The 27,111-nt window shown below is 38.0% G+C and overlaps 1 protein-coding gene and 1 long non-coding RNA gene across 9 annotated transcripts; one reads left to right on the forward strand and one right to left on the reverse strand.

Moving 5' to 3' along the window:
• LOC307028032 (uncharacterized protein) lies at positions 1-8,316 on the forward strand. Of its 5 annotated transcripts, none has more exons than XM_079662750.1 (5): positions 1-863; positions 4,552-4,905; positions 4,994-5,078; positions 6,182-6,260; positions 6,366-8,316. In XM_079662750.1, exons 1-5 carry the CDS (start codon positions 794-796, stop codon positions 6,471-6,473), a joined length of 696 nt encoding a protein of 231 aa, XP_079518876.1. In that variant the 5' UTR covers positions 1-793; the 3' UTR covers positions 6,474-8,316. The 5 variants fall into 5 exon arrangements, 2 of the variants coding, with proteins under 2 accessions (XP_079518876.1, XP_079518877.1); XR_013804815.1 differs by lacking the exons at positions 4,552-4,905; positions 4,994-5,078; positions 6,182-6,260; positions 6,366-8,316 and adding exons at positions 941-1,062; positions 1,383-1,467; positions 2,808-2,877; positions 2,984-3,374 and having other exon boundaries at positions 63-863; XR_013804817.1 differs by lacking the exons at positions 4,552-4,905; positions 4,994-5,078; positions 6,182-6,260; positions 6,366-8,316 and adding exons at positions 941-1,294; positions 1,383-1,467; positions 2,808-2,877; positions 2,984-3,374 and having other exon boundaries at positions 79-863.
• Positions 8,079-26,367, reverse strand: LOC307028033. 4 transcript variants are annotated; one of them, XR_013804820.1, is made up of 9 exons: positions 25,905-26,367; positions 21,095-21,169; positions 20,820-20,929; positions 20,656-20,734; positions 20,449-20,523; positions 11,687-20,153; positions 10,425-10,493; positions 9,483-9,530; positions 8,079-9,138 (listed from the first exon to the last, which is right to left on the reverse strand). It is a non-coding gene; the product is annotated as an uncharacterized lncRNA (long non-coding RNA). The 4 variants fall into 4 exon arrangements; XR_013804819.1 differs by lacking the exon at positions 9,483-9,530 and having other exon boundaries at positions 20,825-20,929; XR_013804821.1 differs by lacking the exons at positions 9,483-9,530; positions 25,905-26,367 and adding an exon at positions 21,331-25,879.
• Between the last annotated feature and the right edge of the window lie 744 nt (positions 26,368-27,111).

The raw sequence follows: 27,111 nt of genomic DNA on the forward strand, positions 1-27,111 counted from the left end.
ACACACACACACACACACACACACACACACACACACACACACACACACACACACACACACACACACACACACACACACACACACACACACACACACACACACACACACACAGCAAGGAAGTTTACATTTATATCATTTATAATTATTAAACCTTTGTTCAGGTCCATCATCGAGAGTCATGGGCTTACCAATGAAGAGCAGTCTGTTCATACTCAGTCCAATAGAGGTCAAACCTGCCAAATGTTTATAAAAAACTTGTGTAAGCCAAGACACTGAGCTAGCAGAAATAACGCACTAAATTAAATTCAGCTATGATTTTACTCCTGCTGCGACATCGGTCTGTGAATGAAGGTTTAAGAAGTGTGGTTTTCACACCTCTGATGCAGCAGCACAATATTTGTTGTTTTTTAAATCCCACTGAGAAACATCAGAGAGCCGTCATCTACACATGGTTATGATGGTTAGAATAAGGAGCAGGAACATGTAACTCAACCACTCAACCGAAAACAAAGTGGTTTTCTGTAGTTATACTTGAGTTAATAACACAAATGAGTAATGTGAAAATTAGAAATGATAGTTTATATTCAACCTGATGCAAGTTTAAATTCTCAATATTGTACACATAAATTGTATGATTCCTATATGACTTTATTTAATGTACAGCAAAAGTATGGACACATTTTCAGCAGTCATATAAACGAACTATCTAGCAACAAACCACTTCCTTTTCTCTGCGCCTCCTACACAAAGACATCTCTGAAATGATGTTGAAGTTTCAGTCTGTCTGTATCTGATGGACATCATGTTCAACCGAGCAGCTCTGCTCTCCATTCAACTGTATGCTATTGGCCAAGTCTTCGCAGGTACAGTGGACATTTGTGTTTGTTATGCATGCTTTTCTGTAGATATACTAATGATTTAATATTTCCTTCAATATTAGGGATTTTTCTGGATGAGCATAGGAGTATAGAGGTGTCCAGGGGAGGCTCAGTCATCCTCACTTGCAACATTTCCAACACAAATGGAACGCAAATCAACTGGAACAAAGGCAACACAACAAATGTATCACAATTCAACTGGAACAAAGACAGTTATCTTTTTGCATATTCATTCACACATAATCTGACTTTTTCAAATTTCACCTCTCACACACTGATAGACATAACCTTACCTCCAAAGCTAAATATTTCTAATGTTCAGCGTAACGATGCAGGACTCTATAGATGTAATGTAACTCTGATAAGTGGTACAGTATATATTGATTGGAATTTAACGGTGTACGGGGAACCTGAAGGTATGTTGAGCACAAAGTAGGGCTAATCATTTATACACCATAGACATGCCGTATGTTACTGAAATTAATTCACGTGTGATTTGTGCAGGAGTCGATCCACTGTGGTTTTACACACTCTCAGCTGTAATTGGATTGCTTCTATGTGTTTTCACTTCAGCTGTCTGCCTCTTCAGGTGAGTCTTATCTTTGGGCTTTCGGGTTTACGAAGTATGTTGTATGATTTAAGTATATATTTTTCATAATTAATTACATTTTAAGTTAGGTTGGATTTAAATCATAATTTCTCAGACACCTAGTTTGATTTCGGTTCAGTCTTGATTTCATTTTGTAATGTCAGCAATCTAAGCTCCATCCAAAAATAAAGCAAAGGTAAATGGAATCTCATTTGTGGCGCTCATGGCATCAGTTCTTTCTTGACATTTGATACCACAGTTAACAATAAAATCTCGCCCCATGGTCCAACCAGCAGCTCTAGGTAGATTTGCTCTAAGGGTTTGATGAAGTTTAACAAAATATTTTCATTAGGAACAGTATGGCTGTGGCTCAGGGGGGAAATAATGTAATGTCCTATAGGCATCGCCCAGTGACGTGTAACCTATGTAGAGGTGCTTTGTAAGCAATAAAAGCAGCAGCTAAATAGCATCAGGTAATCACTGTTTACCAGAGACACACTAAACTCACACTACATGGATCAAGTTAAGTCCGCTTTACCACTGTTCAGATACCTATAGAACTATTGGACAGTTGATGCAATCAGCTAATACAAACTACAGTATCACTGAACTTTAAGTTTTCACTAAGTAAGCATAGTATGTATATTTTTGTACGTGTGACCCTATAATTGTAATCGCTACAGTAAAAAGCATGTACGTTTCGAGTCAGCACATCAACACTTCTGGAGATCCTTTTGTTGAAAACATGAAGAGTAACGAGAACGCTCCATTTTGATTTGCCTTTCCTTAATTCTTCATTGAAGATCATCTGGTATGTTTGTGCAATTCTCTTTAGATGCACAGTATGTTGTAATACAGAGTGTCACATGTTACAGTAGCCTCTTTGGGTTTTGTGCAATCTAATAATGTCAAAGTCAAAATTAACTTTGTCTTTGGCCTTTTCACCGACACTGTAGCCTTCAAAAGAAAACCTTCAACATATATTAAGGTGTTGAAATTGGCCAACATCACTGATAACAATAAAAGAAAGAGAAAGCACCCCTCCTCTCGACTCAAAATTCCTTTAAAAACAAACAAGATCAGTGTCCATCGCTTATCTGTCACTACTTAAAAGTTGTATTGACACGGGGATACCTTTTTTTTTTAAATCTAAGTCATTTACAACGAGGGGCCCTGAACCTCCTGCCAGAACGCAGTACTCTGAGTTTAGAAGATGGGGGATACTGTGTATAATATATATATATAACTCAGGGGCTAATTCTCAAGAATAAGTATTGTTACTTTAAGTACATTTTGCTGATAATACTTTTGTACTTTTCCCTCAAACTTTTTCTCTGCAGAAAACACAGAGCCAGGACGCCAAACCAGATCGCAGTCGAGGGGCAGATGGATATTCAATCGGAAGAAGAGGTCAGAAAGACTTTGACTCTCAAATGTACTTTATTTTCATTTCTTCCTGCGAGGAAACGTTAACCTTTAATTTCTATCTCTTTTGGTTGCCCCACCTCGAACGCAGGGTGTCACAGGCAGTAGGACAAATATAAATCGCAGGAGTCAGTACATGGAGAGGGTCAATAACCTCTATGATCGCTGGTGAGCTGAAGCCATTTTAAATGAAGAGACACGGTCAAACCAGGAGCTGCAATGAAAGCCAATCAGAAGGAGGGACGACTGGTCACTGATACCTTTGGCTTATCTAACATTTCATTAAAACCAGTGTTGTCACTTTAAGGACATAATGTTTTACATGTTTATTTTATATTTATGGTATTCTTTGTATTTTTTACATCTTCTTATAAATATGGTTTATTGTTGATGTTTTTGTTGATTGTTTGTCCTCATCTGTCCTGAACTCTGAGCAAATCAAAGCTGCTGATGATGTCGGCCAATAAAGTTACTCAACAGTTTTGTGTGCCTCCTAGTGTTTTGTTGAGGCATTACAGGGGAGGTGTTACAGAGTAGAGTTTTATTTTTATTAATTATTTATTTCAGTTTAAGTAATCTGTGAGTGTGTTTCTCTGCTGTTTTACTGATCGGACATTCTAAATATGTTTAGTAACATGATAAATCAAGGGTATTACGGTTGGGATTATGTGATGGTTGAAGATCTCTGCAGTACGGCCATTTTGTCAATTTAAAGCAACAGATGTGGTTTTTTCTAATAATTTTTAAATGTCTTTTGATCAAAACAGTGAACTCTTTCAAAGCAAGAGCTGTTTACTCATATGGGGAAAAGCCTATTCAATCCACTGAGAAAACTGACTTGATTTGTTTCCAAAAGTATATAAGTCCCAGCATAAAACTAAATGTTCAGTTTATCATATGATTCCTAATGACATCCTTATAAGATTCAAGATTCAAGGGTTTTATTATCATGTGCACAGTACTGTAGCTAGTTGTGGAAATAAAAATCTTAGGTCCCGAGCTTCATCAACAATGTGACTTATATAAAGGACATAAGACAACAAAAATAAAAATAATAATAATACAAAAATAAATATGGAGCAAATGAAACATGTGCGATATATTTGAATACAATAGTGCAGGTGAAAGAAACAGAATGTAAGATTAAATATTGTACAGTGAAATACCTATACATAACTGTTATTATTATTATTATTATTATTATTATTATTATTATTATTATTATTATTATTATTATTATTATTATTATAAATTAAATACATTCTAAAGATGCAACCAGATGAATGCTTTGGGTAATAATGGTCGATTATTGACATTTCTTTAAGATTTATTTTTTCTAATCTAATCAAATCAATAATTCATTTAATTAATCCATCTAATTTTAGTCATGTGAATTAATTTAAGTGTTGAGCTACCAAAGAGCAAGCAACCACTTCCTTTTTGGGCTTTTGTTGCGCCTCCTACACAAATACACGTAAAGTTCCTGTTGAAGTTTCAGTCTGTCTTTATCTTATGGACATCATGTTCAGACTAAACCTAACAGCTCTGCTCTGCATTCAACTTCTATCCCAAGTCTTCGCAGGTACAGTGGACATTTGTGTTTGTTATGCATGCTTTTCTATAGATATACTAATGATTTAATATTTCCTTCAATATTAGGGATTTTTCCGGATGAGCATAGGAGTATAGAGGTGTCCAGGGGAGGCTCAGTCATCCTCACTTGCAACATTTCCAAAACAAATGGAACGCAAATCAACTGGAACAAAGGCAACACAAAAAATGTAACACAATTCAACTGGAACAAAGACAGTTATCTTTTTCCATATTCATTCACATCTAATCTGACTTTTTCAAATTTCACCTCTCACACACTGATAGACATAACCTTACCTCCAAAGCTAAATATTTCTAATGTTCAGCGTGACGATGCAGGACTCTATAGATGTAATGTAACTGAGCTAAGTGGTACAGGATATATTGTGTGGAATTTAACGGTGTCCTGGGAACCTGAAGGTATGTTGAGCACAAAGATGGGCTAATAATTTATACACCATAGACATGCCGTATGTTACTGAAATTAATTCACGTGTGATTTGTACAGGAGTCGATCCACTGTGGTTTTACACACTCTCAGCTGTAATTGGATTGCTTCTATGTGTTTTCACTTCAGCTGTCTGCCTCTTCAGGTGAGTCTTACCTTTGGGTTTTCGGGTTTACGAAGTATGTTGTATGATTTAAGTATATATTTTTCATAATTAATTACATTTTAAGTTAGGTTGGATTTAAATCATAATTTCTCAGACACCTAGTTTGATTCAGCTGTCTACCTCTTCAGGTGAGTAATAGTTTTGTATTTAGTCCTGTGTCATTACTAGAGCTACATTTATCTATGTTCTAAGTAATGTACCTTTTCTTCATATTTGCAATGACTTCCTCCACCTTTTGTCGTCCCGTGTTCTAGTTACAATGTGAGACGTTTACATATTTTCTAGATTTACTGAAATATTATTAATACTCATTCCAGTAAAATGCCATTGCATAATTTGAACTGTTGATGATGTTGATCGATTACTGCACCAACTCTTTTCTTGGCAAACATTTGGACTTCTCAAAGCAGGAAAAGTAAAGGTGTAACTAATGTTAATGATGGCTCTATTCCTCAAGTCACACACACGCAGAACTCAGGAGCTGGCTCACCTAAATAAAAAGCAGCCATCATGTTTTTCAAACTGTGCTTCTCGTGCTCTGACGACTCAAAATGTCTGAAATGCAAACCGTCAAGTGTTGTCCCCGTTTCAACAAATATTTGCTTCTTTTATATTATAACGTGTAAAGTGTGTTGTTTGAACAAGATCCTTACATTTTTTTGCTATTTTTTGGCTCAGTGGTTTTATTTTTTAATAAAGACATTCTATCTGCTTGAGTTTGCAGTTTTATAAAAACCCACTATGGGCGTCCAAACAAGTGTTAAATAAACCCTAAACTTGAATAAAGAACATTTACAAGATATTGGACAGTTAATTATCTAGCCAATTAACTGCAAGAACCTTCATTCTTCTAATCTGATCACATACAGTACCCACACAAATCCTGCATCCTGGACTGTAAAATATAAATAGTTTAGCCATATAAAACAGATTTGAACCAAGAGATCACTTTAAATCATGGCTATGTTCTGTAGGTCCGAGCAGCTGGATTGGCCTTTGAAGCAAATACCAGTCAGAATGGCTACTCCTCGTATAATAAAGTTTCTGAACTCAAACTGGAAAGTGTTTTTTTATCTCTGCAGGAAAAGCTGGACTAACACCTCAAACAAGGAGAGCAACATCATGAGTCACATCCAGTTCTGTGTCCAGTTGGGAGGAGAGGTCAGCATAACTTTGTCATTACTCAAACAATAATGTTATTGAAACAATGTTTTATGCTTATTGGCTCTTTTGATATCTGAGTTTATTTAGTTGATTCACTTTCAGTCACTGCAGGTGGCTCCACCTCCACTCCACAGCTGTGCAGTCTACAGGGTGAATCACGAGCAGAGGGAGTCTTTGCAGAAGCTTCAGATTCAGTTTAAAGCTGAATAAGAAACAGTGCAACATGAAAACGAATGTTGCATGTTCCATCCATCCATCCATCTCCTGCCGCTTATCCGTGGTCGGGTCGCGGAGGTAGCAGTTCCAGCAGAGAGCCCCAAACTTTCTTTTCCCTGGCCACATCAACCAGCTCTGACTGGGGGATCCCAAGGCGCTCCCTGGCCAGCGAAGAGATATAATCCCTCCACCTGGTCCTAGGTCTACCCCTTGGTCTCTTCCCAGCTGGACGTGCCTGGAAAACCTCCCTATGGAGGCACCCAGGTGGCATCCTAACTAGGTGCCCGAACCACCTCAACTGGCTCCTTTCGACACGAAGGAGGAGCGGTTCAACTCAGAGTCCCTCCCGGATGAGCTTCTCACCTTATCCCTAAGGGAGACACCAGCCACCCTGCGGAGAAAACCCATCTCGGCCGCTTTTACATGTTGAATATCTGTAACATGATTTAGATTTCTGTTTGGTTGCTTTGTTTTTATGTATGAATTAGAAATAGGTTAACTTAATAGCACCCCTGTTTTGGTTGCACCTTAAGGTGGTGGCTAAGTTGCTCTGTGTGCCAGGCAGGGCAGCATGCCTTGTTGTGGATGTGATTGCATATCAAATCAATATTGAAGATTTTAAATAAAATGCCCACATTTGAAGTTTGCTGTATTTTCTTCCTGTTATGATCTGGACCAATCCAACGGTGTCCATCACTAGTGTGCAATATAAAAATGATTGCATATAGTTTTCTAAAATAGGGAGATATATGATTACTTGTGTGTTAATATAAAACATTTTTTGATTTCATTTGATTTGAATCAGAAACCTCATGTTAGCTTACCATTGGGTATTAGACCATACATTGGTTACAATATTTTTCTTTTATTTCTATCATTAAAAACATCGATATGTAAATATGTTACATTTGTCTCATAACATCTTGTTATTATGATTTCTGTATCTCTGATGTATGACTTGTACATGAACATATTTTATATTTAAGTTTAACATAGTGACTTACCAGATTCTGTGACTTACAAAAAACTAAAATGTTCATCATACGCTTTATTTGGAAAGCTGTTAGAAAACTTGGTGCCACCATGGTTATCAGACAGGATCACAGATTTTGACGGCGGTGATTTTGTGTGAAACTACACTGAAAAAAAAAGGCCGTTGGATTAACATGATTTTAATATGGAAACCGGTTGCACACATTAAAAACATGTGTACTCAAAACTATTCCATTATGTTAAAGACACACAACTATGTTATGTCAAAGAAACATGAAATTGTTATGTTAATGTGAATATTTCCTTTAATATAGGTATATTCATTTACCCTATGTTTAACCAACATGACTTTTAATGTTCATTTTAGGATTTTAATATACTCAGTATATTTCATTTGTATCTGTTAAAGCCACATTAATGTTTTGTTTAAACTACATGCTATAGTTTTCTGTTTAATCTACCTAGTGCTCAAGGGGTACATAAGATTATTTATTTCATGTGAATAGAGGCATGTCGTACATTCTTCTACAGGATCCATCCTAATCTCTTATGTCTACCGCATTTATCATAACATTTTAAAACAAATATTCAATAAAGACAAACACATTTCTTTGAACAACATTCATGTATTTTTCTCAAAAAATAAAACAATATTAACAACCACCACACAACCAGATGAGTTTTGGGGTTTTCCATCATGCAGCCCCAGGAGAATTAACAAATACATTGAAAATAAAGAAATAGAAGAAATAGAAAATGTTTGTGATGCATGTACATATACATTATTGTGTTAGAACACAGCAAGCAAGCTTAAAGGAAACTATTCTCCCGACCAAAATAAAGGTTTATTGGGCCAAATGGCAAAGAAAGGCTTATTTTTGTAACTCATTCATAGTAAACAATTAACAGAAAATGTCAACGCCTAGCCGAAAAAAGGAAATGTTTTTGCAAATCCATTATCTAAATAGTAACCTGCTAATATGAAAGGGCACTTTAATACAAAAAAGCAATGGCATTGCTTTGGAAAAATACATAAAAGTATAATAATGGCCTGGTTTCTCACCACATATGCACTAAAGAAAGTATTACAAATAAAAACAAGAACTGACATTTTGAAGTTAGTACATTAGTACAATTAGTGCAATTAGTACATTCTGAAACACATGACAAGTGGTACATTCTGAAAACACATGACCCCAGGAAAAACCCACATTTCTGAAACATGCAAATCAAGCAAAAAGCATGAGCAAAGGAAGTGCAAGACAGTTGTATCGATGAAAGTCCAGTATGAATGCTGTAAAAGTTCACAATGGTCCATGGCAACAGCTCACTCAAATAGTTTGTTTTTAAACGCTTGGGCTTTCTTGGAGAGCATGTTGCCGTCTAGCTCCATTAACATTTGCTGGAGCACTTCGAACGTGCACTTCAGTTTAGGGGGGTCATTCAGGTTCATTGCATAAATTAGTCCAAACAGCATGGTAGCAGCTAATGCAATGTTGTCCACATCAGTTAGTACCTGTTGGCCTTCCAGGACAATCTGTCCTCTGGTCTCATCTGTCCTCTGGTCTCATCTGTCCTCTGGTCTCATGGTGGAATTGTGTTTGACGACATAAAGTCCCACTGTAATCCCCTGAATGGACCACAGAATGACGTCTTCATCTTCTGCCTGCAGAGCGCACAGTCACAAAAGGAACAGAGTGAGATCTAACAAATCAATACATATATATACCCATTACTAAATCCCTGTGTTTAACAAGTACATTTGGTCAGATTTCAGTACTTTTAAGCCTCCTTGTTATCTGACATACTCCTGTCTGACCTGATAAAAAATGTTTCATTTCCTGTATCCGTTTTAAATTAAAAGCCCTCTTGCTTTTCCGTGTAGTCTGGCTATTAAACAAAAAACAGGGATGTCACATACTTTAGGCTATATACTATGTGGTGTTTCAATAAATACATATTTTAACGCCCAACAAAAAAATCAAAAGGTCAAATATTACTTCTACTGACCACAAACTCTCATTGAGGACAATCCCGGCCTAAATCGACATCATCAACCTAAGTGAAGGGGAGTAAGAAAATAAATAATCTATTTTGCTCAATGAAATGTGTACACTATTGACTCGATGTATAATTTCCTTAAAATTAATTCTTAGTCTAGTTATGTTTGACATAATACAGTTCAGACGCTGGCCATCTGTCCTCCTCTCTTCTCAAAAACCTTCTGAAGTTTGTCAGAAAACACATCCAGCTGAGAGAGAAATCTTGATTGGAGGGGCAGGCTCGTTATACGCTTAAACTCCGCATTTATCAAAGAAAACAAAATATCACAGTCATAAAAATCATGAAATCTTTTCATTTTCTAATGATGTTATGATTGTAGTTGTGTGCTTGCCTCAAAACGATGCAGAGAAACTAGTCCATGCATTTGTTACTTCAAGGCTAGCTTATTGTAACTCTTTATTATCAGGGTGTACCAAAAACTCAGTTAAGTTGCTTCGGCTGATTCAAAATGTATTGACCAGAGCACGGAAAAGGGACCACATTACTCCTGTTTTGGCTCCATAGTGAGAATAACTTTTTATATCAAGTAAGAACAACCAGGTTAGACTACATTACATTTCATTTACGTTTTTTTCCAAAGCGACTTAAAATAAGTATTACTATAATATAAGAATACATATAAAAAACACCCTTATAGCCATTTCAACAAACAAAACATTATCACTTTTGTGAAGGAGGCTTTATCGCAGAATGTTTGGCTTTTGCCTATCACTTTCTGAATAACTTTTGCCTGATAAATCAGAAAATGTGTATATCCCTGCAATGTTTGCAGCATGTAAATGTTATGAATAAATATTCAGAAATTGTCAGTGTAATACCAGTTTTCAATTAGTTAAATATCAAGTTTAAGTTAGTCAAGTAAATCACACAAAACATTTGAATACTCACCATTTACTACAGAGCCTTTGGAACAATGTTCAAAGGAAGGCAGAGGTCAACCTTCTCCACACCAATTACCTATCACAGAAAAACATATTTGAAATTATTTCATTATTCAAACACAAATACAAAAAAAATGTTATGCTCCTTAAAGGCGACATGTACCTTTAGGTTAATATGAACCGACTTCGGCCGAGATGGGCGCCTCCAGTGAAAAAAGCTACAGTAGCCTATACTAATGCAATGAGTACAACTTTGTACGGAGCCATACACATCAGTGTTGCGAGCTCATTTCCATTGGTTTCAATGGAGACGTGCACTGCAGCAGCGCCCACCGCTCGTCATGTGACGAGGAACAACCAATCACAACCGAGAAACATCTCAACTTCCGTAAACACAAGTGTACGGCAAATATGGAAGATACGTTCATTTCACAGCGGGTGGATCGTCACCCTTACTTGATCTGTCCGGCATGTCCCCCATATTCATGGTATGTGCACCGCTGCTAAAATGTAACACAATCATTAATATCCTCCACTTTCTAGTATCAAGTGTCGCTTTCCGGGACACACCCCCAGACACAATATTGTGTCTCTGTTTTGATCTGTGTGTATTTACGGTATTTACATGAACACAGAGCGGATCAAAGCAGAGACATAAACACCGTTTTTTAGGGAAAACACTGCGGTCCCACAGACAATATTGTATCTTTAACAATCAACACCTTAAATGGGTAAAGATGGTCGCTTAACGTAAGGTAGGCCTACAACCTGCATCAGCGCCCTTAAAAGTCGGCACAAGAGTAGATCCGGGACCGACGCAGTAAAGTTCTACACCGCCTGACAGCAGACATGAAACAATAATTTAAAACAAGACGTAGCCTATAGACATGCAAACATGCCGCAAGCTCATCCATCATATATGACTGCCCCCTCCTCACTGAGCTCGGTTTAATGTGCATAACTTTGGGCAAGGTTCATAGTTTTAAATATTGTAAATCAAGCAACTGTCGGACTTACGCTCTACAAACACTCACAGTATAAAAAAACACGCTAAACACAAGTCAATCAATATAAACTCACCTTATGATTTTCATGGCTTTATCCTAGCTAACACCAGTGAATGACAATGTTTACACATTGACAGCTGTATTTACGTTGCTCGTTGTAACGGCAAATGTGAACTCTGCTTTTTGCAAACAATGCGTCTTGTGATAACCTGTAACTATGACGAACATTTGATGATTTTAAATCACTTTAAATAACTTTTACCTTGTAGAGATGTTCTCGCTTACTCCTCCGATGCGGGAAGAAAATGGTAGAGTTCAGTGTAGAGGGGAAGCTCAAAATTTATTTTCAAAATATCATATTTAATTCAAGGATACATTGGTTAAAACAATAGTCAAAAATTTCAAACAAAATGTACAGCAGTCGTGCCAATCATCAACTCTTAAGACATTAGCAATAAAGGTCAAATCTGTGTTTCTGTTTCAAATGGTAATGTTATGCTAACGTGCACTATTGTTATATTTCATTTTTCATTTCTGCTGATTTCTTTTGTGCTGTGAACATGTCAGCGTTTCATGGCCAGCAGATGGTGACAAAGGTTACATGTTTCACACAGTCACTGTAATGCAACATTATAGACCAATTAGTAACTTGGTAAGCCATTTTTGGCAAAAGATTTGTGTTTGTACACTCTAAAAACAAATGCCTTGGCTCAACAGAGAAAATCATCGCAACAGTTTGCATCGATGTTTATTGAGTTAAGACAACTTCTAATGAAATTGTCTTAAAGCAAAAAAGTTATTTGAGTTAGGGGAGAAGGCTTTTCCTCTACAATCAGAGTTGTTTTTAATTACCACTTACTTAATAATTGGTAGCATAAACACAAGTTTTGAAGTTGATTACTCAAAAGATTAATTTGTTCCGACTAGTTTTACCACATGATTTAAAAGGAATTTTAAGTTGTGTACTTAATTGCCATCATTGTGAACACACGTTTTTAAGTTGACAACCATTTAAAAATCAAGTTTCTCCAAATATATTGTATTCAATAGTTTTTTTTCTTAGCTTTCTCATGTTTTTGCCTTTAAAGAAAGAAATTAATTGATTCCACAACAAAAATATTAGGCAATTCACTTTTATTTTGAACTGCAGTTGTTTATTTCAACACATGATGTTTCAATCAGAGAATTCATTTAGTTTGAACATTTATTGACACATGCCATATGATGAAGGTGCATGAACACCTGAAATCACAGCTGACTGCAGGAGAGAGGAGAACCATTTTAGTTTAGTTTGGCTGCAGGACGTTGATTGGCTGCTGGAGAATGAGGTGAAATGTAATAGGTTAAAGAGAAAATGGGGACACAGCAAATAAATGCTGCCATCACAACAAAGTTAGAGGCCTTTAAATATTTAAAACCAGTGCCAAATAAGTAAAATCTGTAAAGTGTTTGTAAAACTACAGAAACAAACTCTCAATGGCCACCAATCTGCAGATCACACACATCAATTTTACAAAAGATGTGACAAAGATGTTTACACTGCCGACAGTCATTATTTTAAACAGTATGAACACATTTAACGCAGAATGCTTGCTCATTCATTTGTTTCCCTCGACCACGATGGTTGCCATCGTATGGTCAGATCGTGGGGTGGACCGGTCACTGATGAAGGCGATATTCATGTCCTTTTGAAGCACATTAAATAATAGGTTAGCGCATAAGAGATAATGAATTAGGTAATTGCATACTTTTTAAACTGTCACTCTTAGCTAATTCAGAGCCATTATTACCAGCTGCTAAAGCAACGCTGGTATTGTTTTCACCTATTGAGTCTGCATGTGTGTGTCATCATGGCAATGTGGTCCTGAAGACACAGAGGTGGTTTTGAGTACTTTGCCTAGTGTTTAAATGCATGTGGACAGATTTGGTCAATCACAACCGTGCAAGTTTTAGTGTATCTTCTCATCTTTTTTGCAGGCTCCATACAATATTTGAACTGGTTAAGTGAAGAGCAGAAGCCACTTTTCAAATGTTACACAATCCTTTTCCCATGCCATTGCTGTCAACACCTATCCATGCTGAACGTTGCTAAGATATTATGGATTGGGGTGTGGCCAAAAGTGCAATATGCTTCAAAATGTAACTGACAGAGAGCAGTGCTTTTGTCCTGTGTTTTTACACTTTGCCCATGGATTTGATTTTATTTCAAGATTTTTAATTACGCCGCTAAACTCCTTGAAAAGGTCCTCTTCCTTTTCTCCAAGGTACACGACAAGGCAGCGGAAGGCTATAGTTCTCTGCGTACTTCAATTTTATTTTGCTATTTTTGAAAAAGGAAAAAAAGAGAAATTACCTAAATGAATATATTCTGAATGGGTGACTGCCAACAACTTGCATTTCAATGACAACTCTAAATAACGATCCTACCTCAAGAAGCATGTCCTTGATCTGCTTCACCGAGATTCATTTTTAATAAAAAGCGATATCACAAAAGTAACCAAAGTATTTTTACACTCACAGTAGCCTCTACTACTTTGTATCCTCTCACAGAACTATTCACAGTTCAAAGGCTGCTAATTTTGGTCAAACAGCAATTTGCCTATAAAGTGCAATTACAAGGCTACTGTATTTGAATGACAAAAGATGACACTCACCTTAAAATGTCCTTTGTATATTTCTATTTGTTTTAACTGTCGGAACTTGTCCAGGCATGTTAAGTGGGGGTGGACTTGAAATCCTTAACTCAAGGTGTAGAACAATGAAGTTATCAAGCCAATTGCATTACTTACTACAACTTGAATTTTGTTTTAAGTCAATTAACGCAGAAATCAGAGTTCAAATTACACACAATATTAAGTTGATGTAATTACCAACATTATTACGTCAACACAACTTATAAATTAATGTTTGCAACTTAAAATGTGTATCTAAATCAATTAACTCACATTTTTTTATCTTGCAACCATCCATTTAATTAAGTGGAGGTCAAAGGTCGCCTGAATTCGTTTTTAGAGTGTAGGGACAAAATCAACTCGTATAGACCGTCCTACATTTTGAGATGATTGCATTTTGTGTGATTTGCTATTTTTCGTATTATTACTTTGTTCGTTGTCATGTACAGACTGAATTTAAGACAATGCTCAAAGTCAAGACTGCATGCAGTTAAATGAATAGTGACAAAAGTAAGATAAATTGAACAGGTCTATAAAGAGGCACACGGTTTTCCCTTGGGTAAGCAAGTTGTCAACATACATTGAATTTGGGTTCGGATTGACATAAACACTGGATGGTGCTGCCTCACTGAAGACATCAGAAACAAGCTACCGTACATGGGGAAAAATAAAAAACTCAGGTCTATATAAAATATATATATATTTTTAAATCCCTTGAGTTAGCGTTAGAAAATAGAGGAATTGTGGTAAGACGGATAGGTCAAAAGGTCATGACAGAACAAAAAGGCCCTGGCTGAATAAAAGCTGAATTTATTGAAATAACAGATTTCTGACAGTATTTGTTAATCGATTAGTATTTTATTTATATATATTATGTAGAGTAGACTGACTTCAATGGCTGCATGTTTGGGGACAAAAGGACTTGACAAAATAGTTTTGCTTGTTTTTCTTTTTATTTCACTGCATTATTTTTACAGCTATAATTGCAATTCGATTTCCTCTCTTGATGCATTATTATAGATGTAATTACCCAGCTGCAGTGGTGTAACTTACAACATTTACTCGAGTGCGTTACAGCTCGGAGGTACTTTTTTATAGGTACAGCATATAGGTATTTCAAAGATAAAGCATAAACACAAAGAACATCAACAACATACAACATGTTTAAAATCTTGGAAGTGACAAGACCAAATTCCCTTACCTTTTGGTTTAACTTATTCAGATATGTTTTGTTCAACAATGTAGACTTAAATAAAAATGACAAAAGGCTTAATATTGATAAATGAATCATAACTGAGTTTGGAAAAATGTTCGGGGGCCTGAGTTCACTGTGTTTTCTTCATGCAGTGAGTTAGGGTTGGAAGTTAAACTGCAACATATTTTGTATTTCCTCTTCCGACAATGTGCTTTATGATATAAACAATCAAGTACTGTTTGCAGATTGGAAACGTATTGCTTGCAAAGGGATAAGGAATGCAGATCCCCCGCAGTAATGGCACAGTTGCCTTTTGTTTGACAGCAATGCTTACTTACACAGTACCTACTATGGAAAAGCTGTGTGCACTAAGTCTCCACTGTCTCTATTTAACTTAAATGATCAATACAACAACAATGTGCAATATAGATACTTATACGAAAATAAATACTGTGCAATACTCACCTTTATGTGAAAACCAGCTTTGTAATAAAGGTCCCAACATTAATATATAATGTCTCAACACCTTACATTACAGTTCACTAAGTTCTGAAGTTGCTGTCATCATTTTTGTGGATGTGTACTTACCTACTTATTTGTCTTTATTTGTATTCTAGTATAACAACTGTGTGCTTTTCTTCTATATATTAATATGTTAGCTCATTCTGTATTATTGCCTGCCTTTTTTACCTACTATATGCCACTATTTCTTGTATGCCAATTTTACTGTAACAATGTCAATGTACCCGCTGTCGGACTAATAAAGGATTTCTGATTCTGTTTAAATTGTGTTGTGTGATCATTTAGATTGACAATGACACTGAACAGTGCTTGAATTGTTTTGTGAACAAGCTGTAAAATATGTAGTAAGATTACTCTTTAAGCTACTCATATCCTGGCGTAGTAAACAAGTCGGTCACTCTGAAAGAAGTACTCGGAGTATATTACATTACACTACATTGCAATTAGCTGACGCTTTTGTCCAAAGCGACTTACAATAAGTGTGTCCGACCAAGAAGATACAAACTTGAAGAAAACAGAATCATATAAGTACATCAGGTTTCATAGAGCTAAAACATTTCAAGTGCTACTCAACTAGCTTTAAATAAGCCAGCCCTTTATTAGTATATAAGTGCTTTGTTAGCAATTCTTTGTTAGTAATTCTATCGATCGAAGTGGAGTCGAAAGAGATGAGCAGCATCAGTTTCCCCGGGGAGATCTTCTCCGCGAAACGAGGCTTTCACTTAGGGACCATCAACAAATGACTTTTCAATTACAAAAGAACATTTTTCTTTTTAATAAATCGACAGCTTCCCGATCGAGTGAATGTGAAGCAAATCACTCAAAAATAAATGCTGGGTCAAAGAACTACACTGGCTGTATAGGATACACCTCTTTTTATTGCATTTTAACCCTCTATATATTTTATATTAATATTTTTGATTGAAAAATGAGCTTATTTCTTCAATACCTTCCAGGTCATGTGACCTAATCACTCAAAATCAATGTTGGGCCAAATAACTACACTGGCTGAATAGGACACACCTCTTTTTATTGCATGTTAATACTTAAATAATTGTTATATTAATATTTTGATGCAAAAATGAGCTTATGTCTTCAATACCTTCCAGGTTATGTGACCGATTCACTCAAAATCAATGCTGGGTCAAATAACTACACTGGCTGAATAGGACACACCTCTTTTTATTGCATTTTAATACTTAAAATATTTTTATATTAATATTTTTGATGGAAAAATGAGCTTATTGCTTCAATGGAGGAGCCTGTGACCTAAGATGTTCATCGTCATAACTACACTGTATGTTCGTACGAATAAAAACCTTGAACCTTGATTAATTAATTAAAGTGCTACTTGTTGTTTTGCCCGCTGAACGGCTGGTCCTGTGGCTCATCTTTTTTTTTTAACTAGCAGATGCTCAATCTAAGTCTGTTCTTCAAAGTCACTGTCGGACTCAGAATTCTCAGAAATATGACCCTCACATTCTGATACACCTTCCTCTTCCTCTACATCATCATCAAATGTTTCTCTCTCTTCCAAAATCATTTGCAAGGCCCTCTGAGCAGAGAATAATTTGGCCATCTTGAACAGTTGTGATAAGACACACACACACGCACAATTTCCACACTTGTGTTAGCCCCGAACATCCTGTATGTAATATAAATGTGTAGGGGGGGTGTACAGTGGGTGGTCATTGAAAATGTGTTCTGATATATGTTCTTCACAGAAAATTAGCCAACGCCATTGAGTGTGAGTTTGAACAAATAATGTATCATATTATTTTTCTTTAGATAAATAATGAAACACTATACAAAGGTTAATAATATATTAATTATTTTTTGTATGGAAAATTCTGTTTATTTTTTCAATAGCTTCTCTTTCATGTGACCGAATGTCACACTCAATTTTGTTTTAACAGCTTCTCTGTCATGTGACATAGAAGCCCAGGGACGTGTGTTTGGCTGGACAGGAAGGAAAGAACGAGGGCATATGGAGTGGAGACCATCACATTTGCCAAAGCAAGCCCATTTAGCAGTGTTCCTCCATGGATTTTCCCAGAAGCTAAAATAGATATGAGTATCAAAAAAACCTCACATCTTTCCCAAATGTCATGCCATATTCTTAACACAATCTGAATGCTCGCAAAATTAAACAGTGACATGGATAATACATTTGCTTAGGGAGGCATAAGGGTTAATGTGCTTATTTAATTCAATACTACAGCCATCACAGTAGGATGTTAACATAATTTACTGTAATTGACCCAAGGATGGCAGATTGCTTAAAGTTGCATTGTAGTCTTACGATAAGAGATACAGTAATTAAATGAGATTTTTTACTTTTGTAATGTTTGTATTTAGGAAAATATGTCAATGAAAGAGGGAGAGATGGACAGCACAGTATCAAGAAACAGTCTTACAGCGCACCTACGGGTGAGGAAGACAAGGACACAAGTCAGGGTGACAGGGAAATAAGTAACGCACAGCCACAGTCTGAGATAGACACAGAAGAGTCAGACCAGCAAAGTACAGAGACAGCCACCGAAATGACAACAAAAATGAACGGAAAAGGACAAACAGGCAAGGACAAGAAAGGGCCAGAAAAGGATAAAAAAAGAAAAAGAAAGAAACAAAAAACAGGGACAGAGCCTGTGGGGAAAGATGAAGAAAAAGTCTTACAGCGCACCTAAAAGTGAGGAAGACGAGGACACAAGTCAGGATGACAGGGAAATAAGTAACGCACAGCCACAGTCTGAGATAGACACAGAAGAGTCAGACCAACAAAGTACAGAGACAGCCACCGAAATGACAACAAAAATGAACAGAAAGTGCAAAGCAGGGCCAAAAAAGTAAAAAATTGCCATGACAAGAAAACAATGGAACAAAATTAAACCTAAACATGGCAAAAAAAAAATCCGTCCCCCCTGACTGATACATTTTATCAGGAATTTTTGAAAAATAATCCATGCTGCACACTTGCTTTCAAATACCAGCATGTTAAGACAAATGATAGCCGTAAAAAGAATTCACCATTTTTCTCTGCCTCTGCAAAATGCACATTTAATGGATGCAACGCTGTCTACGGTTTGTCAAAAAAGAACAGGCCGAAATCAACGGATACAAAAATATTTTTTAAAGTCATGCGCATTGGTGAAGTTATACACCATAAAAATCAAAGGCGATTTAGACCAGCAAAATACACAAGACGAGGAACAATTTCCAAAGCCTTAACCAGTGGTGTCAGCAATTATTATTACAATATGTTAAGACGGACACCAGTAGAGGAAATAATGGCTGGTAACATAAGCAGAAGCCTCACCAAAGACGTGTTAAAGAAAATATCCTCTGAAGTGAAGAAAAGTGCAAGGCTCCACGATGACATGATGCTTGAACTCATGTTGACCCAAAAAATAATCAAAGAGAGCAGCAGTCATGCATCATCAAAAGGCTATCTTCAGCACCTACAAATTGATCCGTTTGCTGTACATTTATACACAGATGTTGGACTAAAGATATTGACTGAGCACTTGAAAAAGCCAACACCTACAACTCTCTACCTTGATGCCACAGGCAGCGTGATACAGAAAGTTCCTGATCAAAATAAGCGGGTCCTGTATTATGCTTTGGTTTTGCCCGGAATGGGTAAGGATAAGCCTCCCTTGCCTGTCACAGAAATGATCACCAACAGCCAGGGGTTGACTGGGACAAAAATTCAGCCCTGGCATTTTCTGTTGACCAGCCCACTACATTTTCAGCAGACACTACATAGAAGTCCACTAAACTTGCGGCATCTTCTCTCATGCATACTACAAAGGAGAGTCATATTCCTTGATAGCAGTTAACAAATAAAGCACTTAACTATGAACTCAAGGACTAAAATTGACAGCTATATCAATCAACCTTTATTCATTATAGTGTCAAATCACAACAGAAGTTATGTCATGACTAGGGGTGGGACGAGACTAACGGGAAGAACCCTTATGCTACCCTTTCACTTTTTAGTCTGTGACTGTGAAAATCTTTTGGTGTAAGCCCAGTATTAGTTCAAACCAGACTCGGACAATAATAACAAAAAAATATCCTGACAAATAATCTAAATAGAAACATATTACAGACAGTAGCAGCATTAGAGCTGAAACTCACTCACTCATTATGAAACCATAAATAGAGAATTGGAAAAAAATATATATATATATATACTGTAGCTGTGTGAAAAGTCTAAGACATGGGTTACAGGTCTGAATAGATATGCATTCTCATATACGTGTATGTGCACAAGTATGTATTGCTCTATACTTCCTCGTCCGCAGCCAGCCAGCTCCACTCCTCACCAAATTCGTGACCTGCAAGAAACAGCAAACAGAACTTGTACTCAGTATCTGTGTACTGACAAATATATGTAGCCATGTAGCCTTTTTGTGACGTAGTGACACTTAGTGAACAAATGTATCTGTCATGAAGGATGACTTAAGTCTCAAAAGAGCCCTAAGGCCTACCTGCATAACTGTTAATTGAACTTAAAAGATATGCAGATGTTTGAAATTAAAACCATCAATATGAAAATCTTCAGCCAGGAAATAATCATAATCAAACCTTTTGTTTCAATCCGAGACAAAACAAGTTGCATAATAAACTCACAAAGTCAAGACGAAGCTCTCAGATATGATGGATGACTAAAGCATCATAGAAGAACTTCTAGCAGGTCAGGAAAACCTGTTTGATAGGAGATAATGGTAGCAGAGAATATAAAGAGACATTTATGAATTACCAATTGTCATTTTATCACACATATAGTATGTTTCTTCACATAAACCTTTAAACATACACATATTGCATTCCTCTCACCACATGAAATAAGCTCAGGAACCTAAAAGTGGCCCAGTGAATGATGGAGCCTTAGGCTCTCATATATAGGGTGGTCCACCTAAAAGAGAGATGGAAACATTACTAAGTCTCATCATCACAAATCAAGTATGAATTAATATAACATTATAAGACACATGACATACTCAACAAATCATAGACTTCTCAAAAAGTGGTGAAGTGGTAAGGGAGCGAATCCTCGAACATGGACGGAGGGGGAACAACTCCTCAAGCTCTCACATGTCAAGTGGTCAACCTGAGAGGGAATCGGATACATTATTAAGTCTGAAAAATAAATAAAATGTTTTCCTCTGTCCTGCACCTAGAGTTGAAAACTTTTGGGATGTGCATTTCTTTCAAAACTTTTTTAAATGATGAAGTATGAATTTATACAACATTAAAAAATACATGATAAACTTACCAAATTCTAACAGTGACAGAACAAGTCCACATATAGAACAGAGGGAGAACGACTCCTCAAATATATCAGAACAACCTGTAATGGAGAATAATTGATAATTTAGTGTACATGATCACATCATTAAGGATCAACACATAAGCACAATACAACTTCTGAAAAGCATCATTAAAATGACAAATAATGAATTACTACATCCATAATGTGTGATAATAACAATAATATTAAATATTTCTCGCCTTATCAGTGGAGCAGCTTTTTAAGCAGCTCACTCTTCTCTGCAAGTCTGTCTATCACAGAGTCAGAGTCCAAGGACATGAGGATGTCTTTCTCTGTGGCCATCAACATAAATGCCTCCAATTTATCAGATGAGAGGGTGCTTCTGAGTCTGTTTTTAATAAACTTCAAAATTGAAAATGTGCGCTCACAAGCCACCTGTGTGAGGGATGATGTAAGCAGGTATTTATAAGCAAGGCCTAGGGCAGGGTATGCATCTGTTAACATGTTGAAATGGCGAAGTATCTGGTAGCAGCACAGAGGGCATTCTTTGCAGGAGCAACAGCTTATGGGAGTTATCTCAACCTCTTCTGTGTTGTCCTCCTCACCACCTGATCCATCTTCTACTGTTCTTGCTTTGTACTCTGCCAATGGGGATGCCTTCAGCCTGTTCCACTGGAGTGCAAAGCTTTTCAACTCGGCCTGCATATTTTCCTTGGTTGCCCTGCTGTCAAATCCTTGCAAGCACTTGCTTAAGTCTTGAAGGGCAGACTGGGGAAGAGCACTGGTGCAGAGCTGAGGGAAGTTTCTGGGATCCAGACATGCCAAGTCAGCATATAGATTTCCGTGTGTTAAAAAGCGCCTATGAATGGCTTCAATTGCTGTGTCCATGATCCGGTTATGCACATTCACCTCATAGGATTTTTCTGCATCATCCAGGGTCTCATCCTGAGCCATCTCTCCAGGCAAGACTTTCTTCATCCTCCTCCTCTTTTGTGGCAGTGTGGCCTCCACTTCAATGTCCGTGTCATCTCTCTCTTGGATTTCTGTGTTTGTCTAGTTGACAAATGTGTCTGCTGCTTTTTTTACAGATTCAAAATCTCTTCCCAAGCTTTTCAGCGTATCCTGTGTCGATGCCACCATTCTGTGAGCAGAGAGGATGTCCAATCCTGCCGTCTGAAGGTATTTAGACAATGGAGAGGTATGTTCAAATATGCGGAGGAAGATTTGAGCCATCAAGATCGTCTCATACTTGAGCAATGACTCTGCATATCCTCTGGCCATGACACGGATACATGGTTTCACTGTTGCCTGTTTCTGTATAGCTGATAATGTCAACAGCACATCAACGTACAGACCATCTTCCGGTTTTCCAAAGGAGCCAAACACCTTCTTCAGGGCCTCATGCTTGGCCCACCAGCGTGTCTCGCCAATAGGAGCAAGGCGTCTACGTCTCTTGTTTCGGCCTGACTCTTCCCACACATTCATCCTTTTATATGACTCTTTGATGAATACCGCAATGCCATTGAGGAGCGCAAACAGGGACCCACTCTCAATAACAATCTGGGTTGTGTTTGCAAGCACCAGATTTAGTACATGTGCGTAGCACCATACAGTACATGCACCTGGTTTGGAGATTGTGCAGACAATAGTGAGGAGAATCCTTTGTATTGGCCTTGCATGTTTGATGCCCCATCAGTTGCATTTTCAATGCACATGGTCTTGCTGAGGCCCATTTTGTCCAGAACTTCTGACAGCATGTTGACAAAGGCCTGTCCAGTGGATGAACTGCACTTCAGCACTGCAACAAGCCTCTCATGAACAACATCAGTAACATACCTCATAATTATAGAGCATTGATCCTGAGAGGTGATGTCCTGTGTTGTGTCCAGCTGCACTGAAAATATTACTGCTTTCTTGATATCACTGGAGATGTTTTTTTGAATGAGATGGTGAATTGCATCTATCAATGAGTTGACTGTGGTTTTGGAGAGTAAAGTTACAAGGGAGCCTCTGCCTCTCGTGCCACCAGACAAATGCAACTTTTTGCTGTTCTCAATGCAGCTGTCCAGGGGTGCTCTTTTAAACAGAAATCATACTTCCCCAGTAGAAGTATGAGTTCCAAGAAATTACCATGATCAACTGTGTGGTCTTCCAGAGTATATGCTGCCTCATTTTCTGACCTCCTGTATGCAAGCCCCCTCTTCCCAAGACCCTTGATGACATCTACGATGCGCTCCAAAACCTGCCGTCTCTTTCTGACCTGCTCTCTGTGCGCCAACATCTGACTGCCACCAAACACACTGCTGATATCAGCACTGGCGGATTTCAAGAGGTAAGCTTCAGCACAGTTTCTGTGTCCACTGCTTCTCTCATGCTCCTCTGTGCGCTGGTGTATATGCCTCCAATCTGACATTCCACTGATGAACAGACTGCTATCAGTTCTATTACCGAATGCCATGCAGATGAAACAATACAGCATGTGACGCTCTGGATAGTATGTCAGCCACCTTCTACTGGTGCCGTCTCTGCTACAGAACACTTTCTGCACCACTGGATTGCTACTTTTTTGCTGAGGATGGTAATTTAAAAATGACTGGAGATTTCTCTGATCAGGTTGTGAAAAAAAATCTGTTATTTGACTGGCACACTCATAGCTCTCAACAGCTGTTTCCCTCTCAGGTGATCCTGTCTTTGGGCTGACACACTCCTCACTCTCTACAGCCAAACCACAGAATAATGTACAAGATAAAAGATTGTTCATATTGAACGAAACGTTCGCGAGCGTAACAACACTAGTGGCTTTGCCATGTTTTCATTATGACACTTAGTGTTTTCCAATGCAAAAAAGTCAGATCTTTGTGACAATACCTGAAAATGCTCAAGACAGCACTATACACTAGAGATGTTAAGATTCACCGATTCGCATCGGTGCACCGGCATAAACGTTCAAGATGCGAGTGCACCGGTTGAAAGAGTGCACATCGGCTACAGTTTGGGTTGAACTCGCGATGCATCGATTGCGTAGCGTCTTTGCATCGGTAAAAAACCGATTCATTCATATAAAATCCCCTTATCTTGTCAACGTTCAGCAGAGACGATCTTTGATATTTGCTTCGCCACTACGGAGAACGAGAGTCTCAGTTATCAACACACACGGAAGTTGAGGAGAAAGAGAAACACAGCGCAGCGAAAAATACCTACAAATCAAACGTTTGGCAACACTTCGGATTGTTCAAGAAAGACGGTGTAATAGTCATTTATGCTATATAGTTGACCGCAGGTCATGGAGAGTAATAAGGTATCCGTAGACCTTTGTATGAGGTATCTTTATTACTTAACAGGTCTACAGCCATGATACATAGATCCGTCCTAGATGCGGACTTGCATACACACAGTATCACTCCGCAGCCGCACCCCATCAGTAACGTCCTGATGGTATATGTGCGCGGCACTATTACTACAGACGGTCAACTTGAAAAATCACTCGCAAATTGTTAACGATGCCGAGCCGCTTTAAAGTACACAAGTAGTACGAGGAACTTAGCGACGCACACAAAGAGGCGACGTGGGGTCTGCGGCTGAAAAGAGAAACCTGAAAGTGAGACATATGAGTTAAATCACTCAGTGAGGTGTTCTGTCAGAGAGAGGTGTTTAGCTTACAGCAGCCTGTGACGGCCAATAATAATTTAAATGTCTTCCTTACTGTAAGCAGTTATGAAATACCTGTTTGTGAAAGGTTATTTGTTTTCTTTATTGTTCAGATAGAAACCAATGCTTTCTGCTCACTGGTGAGTTAGCCTCTGAGTGTTAAGCACATCAGGCTGGCAGCTGTATGGGCATTGCTCTATGGTAGCTGTTATTTGCACATTGTTAATCATGAGCAATGCATCCTTACATTGTTTAACTGTGAGGTGTTATACAATTGTACTCTGGAGAGCTTTTAAAGGTAAAAAAATAAACGGCATGATGGGATGTGCAGTACCAAATATGTAAAGCACTTTTTTGTTAATGTATGATTTGCTGCATATAAGGAATAAAACAAAAATCCTCTGTCGTACCATATTGAAGTATCATTATTTTTGCATCGTGTTGAATCGCATCGTATCGCCCCGAATCGCATAATGTTGAATCAAATCGTATCGAACTGTATCGCAACAGGGGTGAATCGTATCGTATCGCATCGCCTGGTGTTTCAAAGGTATCGTTAATGTATCGTATCGTGGTAACGTATCGAGATGCGCATCGCATCGGCCTCAGTGATGGAGATGCACATCCCTACTATACACAGCCATTTGAAAACTACAGTAAAAGTAACACATTTACAAAGAAATTAAAGTTACACACAAATTATGAAATAGTTATCACCTCAGTAAACAATAAATGAATTGAAAGATTACAATAAATTCAATGGCAAATATTGCAAATTAATCTAATTATTTCCTATAGGTTTACTTATATTTTTTGCTAAAATTCAAAGTATCTCATCTGTGTTTACAATACAGCTTGATTCCGCCGCTTCATCTCTACTTACAGCTCGTTGGTCCATGTGAACGTTTACTTTTGCTATGGCTACAAGAAACCGCTGACGTTAGCAGCTCTTAGCTAGCCTAGCTAAATCATCTGAACAATAAAAACCCATAATATCACAATTCGGCATATTTAAACAAAATCAACCACAACTACCAACATTCACAGCCCTTCAACTCTGGGCTAATATGTTGTCACAAGTAGGACTATGCAGTTACGTTTTCTACTTTTTTTTTGGACATGTCTCAAAAATGTAGCCTAGCCAGCCCAGGCTAACGTTACTTACCATGTATTCCTCCACTCGCTCGTCTCCCGGCGCAGCAGCACCTGCTGGGGCGGTGACCACGGCACCAAATAGGTCCGTCAATTTAGAATATTTAGCAGCCTCCACCAACAGAGACTTCAGCTTTTTAAGTCGCAGTTTTTCAGCGCCACCCGGGCGTTTCTTCTGCTTATCCATTTTCAGCGCAGCAGCAGCCCGTCCCGCGACTCCCACCCATGCCATGAGGTCCCGCCCCACCCTGGTTTGTGTTGTGATTGACAGCACTGTCAGGGCTCTCTGAGCCTGTCAGCCCATGATTGATTGACAATGACAAACAATAGACCAATAATATGTGTCGATGCTGGCAACACACTGCTAGCCCTCTGTAACCAATTGGCCGGCCCAATTGGAGGGAATTTAGAGGGAAAAAAAAGAAAAGAAAAAACATTGCGTCCGGCCCACATTGGGTCAACGGCCCACCGGGACGATGCCCGGTATGCCAGATGGCCAGTCCACCCCTGCCAACAGCCATTCCATTCCATCTATTTTCCATTGGCTCATGGAATTTAAAAGAAAGTTGTCTCACACAACAAAGAGAAAGATAGCACAGGTTGAAACAGATTATGTTGGGCTCTGATAAACAGTGTGCTTCTGTCTTTTAACAGGGAAAATATGTCAGTGTACCTTAACAGAGCATTTGAGATAGTGTCTGGACAAACTGAACATATTCCTAACTTCACTGTGCTGCATCTGTGCTCTGCTCATAGCATGAAGGTTGTGTCACAAGCATTTGGGAAAAAACTGTAGACAGAGGCACACAGGAATATGCAACATTCTGTTTTGCGTACATCCTAAATTGCACAAGTATGCAGGAAGCCCTTGATGTGTTTTATCATATGTGTGTGCTTTTTGATGCAGTGGAGTACACTCATCTGGTGAAACAGAGCAAAATGTACCTCGACAAGTCCATTTTGCAAACTCGGGACGTGAAACTGGAGGAAAGTGGACATGTAATGGGAGAGGAGGAAAGCAAAATGGAAAACAATGCTCATAGCATTATTGGAAAGTCCCCTTTTACACAAGCTTTTCAAGTCAGGCGGGACCAAGCAGAGTGTGACATTCTCTCTGACGATGTTGTTCATGTAAAAAAACACTACCTCTGTCGTGGTGTCATTGATGCACTGTTCAAAAACGACATGGGGATCTTCCCATTGTGGAGTGGTTTGTTGCT

The sequence above is a fragment of the Notothenia rossii genome, assembly GCF_949606895.1.
Source record: "Notothenia rossii genome assembly, chromosome: 2".
In the NCBI taxonomy this organism is placed as follows: Eukaryota; Metazoa; Chordata; class Actinopteri; order Perciformes; family Nototheniidae; genus Notothenia; species Notothenia rossii.

Coding starts and splice junctions, on each gene's coding strand:
- LOC307028032 (XM_079662750.1), top strand. CDS start 794: ATGGACATCATGTTCAACCGAGCAGCTCTGCTCTCCATTCAACTGTAT. Junction 4,906..4,993: donor GGTGTCCTGGGAACCTGAAG/GTATGTTGAGCA, acceptor TGATTTGTACAG/GAGTCGATCCACTGTGGTTT. Junction 5,079..6,181: donor TCAGCTGTCTGCCTCTTCAG/GTGAGTCTTACC, acceptor TTATCTCTGCAG/GAAAAGCTGGACTAACACCT.